The following is a 6,574-nucleotide window of genomic DNA, read 5'->3' as shown; positions in this document are numbered from 1 at the left end:
CGCTGGCGGCCGCCGTCGAGGGGTGCGAGGGCGTCTTCCATGTCGCCTCCCCCGTCCCTGCGGATAAGATCGCCGATCCTGAGGCTAGTACACATCTGTCGATTTTCACTTAGTTCCGAGGCCAATTTACCGTGTGTTTTTGGTTCACAAAAATTACACAGTTCCCATGATTTATTCGTTGTTCAACCATGGAGATGGAGTCTCTCTCATAGCAGCAGTACCGTCAGAAATATTTGCAATTGGATTTTGACTTGCCATTTTCTTTCATTTCTGGGTGCGAATCTAGCACTGCTGTCGATGTCGATATAAGTGTATCCAACAGTTGTGGAGTAGGAGCTTATTAGATCAGCATTTTAATAAGTGTGCTCACTTAATAGAGTAATAGAGTGGAAAGTGACTCACTGCTGTCAGAGACGATTACAAGTTGTTACTGCCTTACTAGCACTGTAAAATCTCGTTGAGATCCAAAATTTGGAAACTGCAGATTCTTGATGGTCTGTTACTAACGTTGTGCTAAATATAACCATGCAGTCAGAAGTCATGGTGCCTGCCGTGAAGGGCACCTTAAATATTCTTGAGGTTTGTTCATCTCTGAAGGTTCAGAAGGTTGTGGTGGTGTCATCCACTGCTGCCGTTCATTATGATCCCAACTGGCCTCAGGGTAAACCCAAAGACGAGAGTTGCTGGTCGGACAGAAAAGTTTGCCGGGACAATGAGGTTAGTAATGTTAGAATTAGAACTGTTAGCTGATAGAACAATGAAATTCAGTCACAACATACTTGCTGAAGCTAAGCCTGTTGATATAACAATGGAATTTAGTCCCAATGTACTTGCTGAAGGTAAGCATATACTCCCTCCGTTCCTAAATATAAGTCTTTATAGAGATTTCACTATGGACTACATACAGCGTAAAATGAATTGATCTACACTCTAAAATACATCTATATACATCCGTATGTGGTCAATAGTAGAATCTTTGCAAAGACTTATATTTAGGAATGGAGGAAGTACTTTAATTTCTTTACATGAAGATTTGACATGCGAGTTTTTGTTAATCCCTAACATATTAGTGTATTCTATGGAAAACGTAGGATGATTATTGTATTGTTGTATTGGTCTGACCCTCATATGGGGGTATATATAGGAGTACAACATGGAAAAAGGATTGGAGTACAATTCAAGTCATTGTTGGTTTAAACCAAATCTATCTCTATCTCTCCTAATCCCTAACTAACACGTTTGTATTTCTAACATCCCTCCTTAGTCATAGCGTGAGTGAAGCGGACGATTGCGACTGAATTTGAAGTCTTGCGCTTCCGCTGTCTTCTCCGCTGCCCCATCATCAACTGCGTCTCTGATGGGCACCTAGAGCGGTGACTGCGTCCCCTTCTGGTGCCTCCCTTGACTCTTCTCTATTCCCTCCCGCAGTCACAACGGGAGTGGCGTGGACGCTGGTGACGGCACAGACGCTGTTGACTGGAGTTGTTGCCGATGTGTTGCTGTAGACCAAGTCGTTAATGTCGATGTCGAGGTAACCGATCATGGTGATGTAGCCGTGGTCGAGGTAGTCGTGGTCGATGGTGTAGTCATCATGGATGATGAAACCGCACAAAGCCGGAGGCGCAAAAAAAATGCGCTATGACGAAGCTACAGACGTGGACGATGCACCTTGTAGATGTCAGAGGGTGCCGTCGACGATGAGTCCATCAGTTTTGCCAGGACCGGAGGAAACCCATCGAGCACACATCGGTTTTGCTAGAACCATGTGGCCGGGTAGGGGTGGTCACTATAGTGACGCCGTGTCGATGCAGTCATGTCGTCGTGGATGACGCGGTTGATGCCGTCGTCGTGACGCGGTCATTGCCGTCGTCGAGGTCACATCTTACAGAAAAGTCTGTCAAAGGACGCTAGGTGTCCATCTTGTGGACGAGGCGGCGGCGGTGTGTTGATGAAGATGTTGGTGAATACCACGTTGATGAAGACCTTAGCGATGAAGTGTCAGCTATAGCGTCGCAGCGGTGTGTCGACGATGTGTCGCTTGAAGGTGTCCCTCGTGAAGACGAATTGTCGACGCCGTGTCATGCTGAAGAAGTATGTTGGCTCGTAGCCTGGCGTAGTCGTACAGCTCAATGCAGAGATTGGGCTCGGTGCAGAGGCGTCGGTGTAGCTGTGCAGTATAGATCGGCGGCGACGGTCGATGCAGCCATGTAGAAGATGATGTAGCTCGGCTTGGGATGTAGCGGTCGGTGTAGACGATGGTGTCGCGGGCGTCGTTGCAGATTGCTCGGTGCTGGAGGTGGTGCGCTGTCGTCTGTAGCACGTGTGTTAACGAAGCCATGATGCGGTACGGGATGTCGATGACGAACCAGCTGTGCGGAGCAGCAGAATTGCCGCGTGAAGCTGAACCACCGCGGAGATCCCATCGTAGCTTTGCATGACATCAACGTGCATGCCTGATGATGTCCCGTGCTGGAAGCCGGCTCGATGAAGGTGTCGACGTGTGGCTAAGCTGTCGATGCCGCGTGCAAGACCCTCCCGTGATCGAGGCACTGGTGCGTCGGGTTGATCGCCTGGTCCATATGTAGTCTCCAGATGACATGGAACCTGAAGAACCTAGCTCATGTTGCCGTGTGCATAGGGTATGCACGCATGGATGCATGTCCGTCTCTTGGGGCACACGTCCTCTGGCTGCGTCATAGCCAAACTCCGTACGACCGCTGCTTGTACGCACGGATGGAGGCGGACCTGCGTTGCGCCGCTGGATCTCCAGTTTACCAGCTCGTTCGGAGACGCCGGCCGTGGACGCTTCGCGTACAGTCTGGGAGGTCGCCGAGCGTGCGCTGGTGGCTGGCTCGTTAATTTGGAGGACGCCAGCCTTGGACGCGCCGTGTACTGCCCGGGAGATCGCCGAGTGTGGGCTGGTGGGTGGCTCGTTTGGAGGAACCGCGCCGTCGCGCGAGCCCAAGATTTGTTGGAGAAGCCGGCTCGTTCGGAAGACCGCCGCTCCTGCCGTGTACGTGAGCGCGAAGAAGCTGGCTTGATGAACCAACATGGTAGCCGATCTGCTCAGATGCGTGTAGAGTCGCCGGGTCCTTTCATGCGCTTCATGGTCGCTGGACGAATCGATCCAACTCGTGCTCCGCCGTCATGAGCATCTTGCGGAACCCTATATTTTTCCACCGCGATTTATTTGTAGCTAAGAAAACTGATCTAAGGAATTTCAAAAATTGGAATTGATCTAATCTAAGGAATTGTTCTAATCTACGGAATCGATCGAGTGCCGCGCCTCCGGGAGAGAAGATTAATCTCCCCGGGGGCGGCGCGCTGCGGAAGTAGGGAAGGAACGTAGGATCGGCGTCGTGAGATAACCGCTCTAATACCATATGGAAAACGTACGATGATTATTGTATTGTTGTATTGATCTAACCCTCATATGGGGGTATATATAGGAGTACAACATGGGAAGAGGATTGGAGTACAAGGCAAGTCATTGTTGGTTTAAACCAAATCTATCTCTATCTCTCTTAATTCCTAACTAACACGTTTGTACTTCTAACATATTCATCATTAGTCGATAATTACTTAGAGACTACAAATGGTTGTAACATGTGAGGGCTGCCCTCAAAGCTTTGCAATTTCTGTTGGCAGATCTGGTATTGTCTTGCTAAAACTGTTGCTGAAGAGACAGTTTGGGAATATGCAGAGAAGAACGAGCTAAATGCTGTTACAGTATGCCCTTGTATTGTTTTGGGGCCACAATTGCAACGTGTTGTCAATACTACAAGCGAACTCCTTCTCTATGTCATAAAAGGTGCCCTCATTAATTCATTTTTCCCTTTCTATTGCTGGCGTGTAGGATTATCGCTTATCTGACAAAAACAGAATCATTTCTTTGGGTGGGCGAAACTCATTAAACCACTTGTCAGGCCCTCTTGGTAACGTAGGAATTTTGGAAGAATTGAAACCCTATAGAAAAATTTTCTATTTTGTTTAGAAAATATTCCTATTTAGTCACAAAGCGAATGTGCTTGTAGGAACATTATGAGAATGCTTTTTTGGACGTTCTATAGAATACCTTTTCTTTTTGCAAAACTATAGAATAGCTGAATCTATAGAAAAATATGAATGATTTCTTCCATGTGCTTAGACCTCATGGAAAAAATTCCTCTCGCCCTTATGGAAATTTTGCAAATTCCTTTTTTGGCTGCATGATTTGAGAAGCCATGACATTCAATCATACTTTTTTTTCTGTATATGAGTTTTAGAATCTTGTGCTCTAAGGACGCCCTTAATTTCCTTCAGAGAACCGAACTGCCAAAACTCATCTGCGATGTTGAAGAAGGCTAATGTTATGACAGTTAATAATGTCGTGTATTGCTTATTCTGTTTCTATTGTTTTACCTCATCCTCTTGACAGCATGTTGGAGAATTACCTGTCTTTAATTATTGACTTCTGTGAGTTCTGAAAATTTTATCACAGGAGGTCCTAATGTGTTGAATGACATGCTGTGGCACATAGTCGATGTCCGTGATGTGGCGGATGCCCTGCTTCTGGTATATGAGAAACCGGAATCATCCGGGAGGTATATCTGCGCACCGAATTACATTAGCGCAAAGGCTATGCTGGAGTTTCTAAAGAAGAGGTACCCTGACTACAACTATGTAAAATGGTGGGTCTCTTCTCTTATCATGTGTTCCTTGGATGTGTCAAATGGCACATTCTTACTATTGTTTGAATGACTCTTATCTGCTCTTTGCAGCAAGGCTGATGTGCATCAGAACTCTCGTATCACGCCGATCGTGTCGGGAAAATTGAGTGATCTGGGCTGGAAGCCGAGGGCACTGGAGGAGACGCTTCTGGACAGCATCGAATACCACCGGAAGACGGGAAATCTGCAGGATGTGGAGGGACAGACCTACCGCCTTCCTGATATTTTCCGTCATTTTCAAGCTGCCAACGAATGAGTCGAGAGCGCAGAGCGGCAGTGGACAGTGCTTTATACTTATGTCATTGTCCTTGTGACTGCTGAATATTTTAGGAAATAGTTAAGGATCTGCTGGGAAGATGATAGGAGACCAGAGAGAGTGAAGCTGCTCGTTGCCTCGCCGTAGATTGGTTGTGGCAAACACAACTTTACGGTTCAGGATCGTATCCCCTGATTTTCTGCTGTGCTGTGTCCACTGTCCAGGTTTCATAAATGACGCAAACTGTATTACAAATATTGTTCAGAACATTTTACACTTTGCCGCTCTGCTCCCTGTCCAGATGTGTGACCTCCCTGCATAGGAGGAGCGAGCCTAGCTCGGTTGGCAAGGTGGTGCTCACACGCCCAACCGGCCCACGATTTGAGGCTTGCAAACGTAGGGCGTCTTTGATTCGTAGAATTCTAAAAATGCGGGAGTAGAAAAATGTAGGAATGAAATGTCATGCTCTCAATCCTATAGAATTTTGGTTTTTTATTGCATCATAGGAAAAAACAAAGGATTCTTTGAAAGAGATTTGACTGGATGCTAGAAACCCTATGAGATGTAGTACAAATAAATTCTTAGGAAAAAATCATATAGAATTCAGCCCTTTGTGTTTCTAGTACAAAGTTCAGTGCAAGATCCTTGTGAAATCTAAAAAGAAAATTCAACGCCATGTGTTTTAGTTGCCTGCTCTCAAATGTTGAGATGGTGGCAATCGGTCAGACTTGTTTTATTTGGTGAACTTGTGTAAAACTCGGTTTCGTTAATGAACCAGAGGGATTAACCCCTCTTTTGATTAAAAAGGGGGATTGCTAAATCTCAGTTTGAGACTTAAGGAACTCTCGGTCGATGTTATATTCATGACATCTTACATGAAGATTCATGTAAAATTTTATATGTTGTGTCACTTGATTGAGATTTCGTTAAGTCTCGGTCGGCTAAGATCTTCCCACATCCTAAAAAAAATGCGGGACGTAGGGTGGGGTGGCATGCACAAGACAAGGGAATGGACAAACATGTTTGAAATCCAGGGTGGCGCAAGGGGTGGAACGACATGGGGGTGACGAACGGTGGAGTGAGGGACATTTGTAGATCGGCGATTGCCAGATGGTGAGTTGAGAGAACACATCCAGTGAGAGTGGTGTTGTATTTGCGGCGCAATATTAAGGTGGGTGGGTAAGTATTAGAATATATGATAGAATATTTGTGGTGGAGTTGAGAGAAATCATATTAATGTGGACAAGTAAATCATGAGTTAGCGTACTAGATTATTTATATCATATTGCAATGAACAGGTATTGGCCTAGTTTCGAGCAAAGTGGATACCGATTTGTTTTTCCCAAACAAAAAGAGCTCAACCCTCCTCTCTTCAAGCTTGAGCCTCCTCTGCGATACTGTCATCAAGATGTTAAACCTCTCATCCTTCTTTTCCTCCTTCATGTCGGAGTCTTGATCCATCATCTCTCAGTCTGTGTTGTCATACGCCGGCTCATCCAGGCGATACATACCGGTGAACAGAGAGCAGGCACCGAGCCAATCCACGCCCCTCATTCGCGGCTGGGACAGATGCGGCGCCACACAAACTGCACAAACGGGGAGCACACCG

At 46.3% G+C, this 6,574-nt stretch overlaps 1 protein-coding gene across 1 annotated transcript; it reads left to right on the top strand.

Annotated features, from left to right (window-relative positions):
• On the top strand, positions 1-5,252 carry LOC125528779 (cinnamoyl-CoA reductase 1-like; the record flags this gene model as incomplete). Its single annotated transcript, XM_048693218.1, is given in 5 exon segments — positions 1-83; positions 532-717; positions 3,649-3,811; positions 4,481-4,670; positions 4,761-5,252. Coding segments are annotated over 5 exon segments (827 nt in total), but the record flags the coding sequence as incomplete, so codon positions are not given.
• Between the last annotated feature and the right edge of the window lie 1,322 nt (positions 5,253-6,574).

This window comes from Triticum urartu, unplaced genomic scaffold, assembly GCF_003073215.2.
Source record: "Triticum urartu cultivar G1812 unplaced genomic scaffold, Tu2.1 TuUngrouped_contig_5103, whole genome shotgun sequence".
NCBI lineage: Eukaryota > Viridiplantae > Streptophyta > Magnoliopsida > Poales > Poaceae > Triticum > Triticum urartu.
Note: the sequence above shows the minus strand (reverse complement) of the source record. Positions and strands in the feature narration are given on the sequence as shown.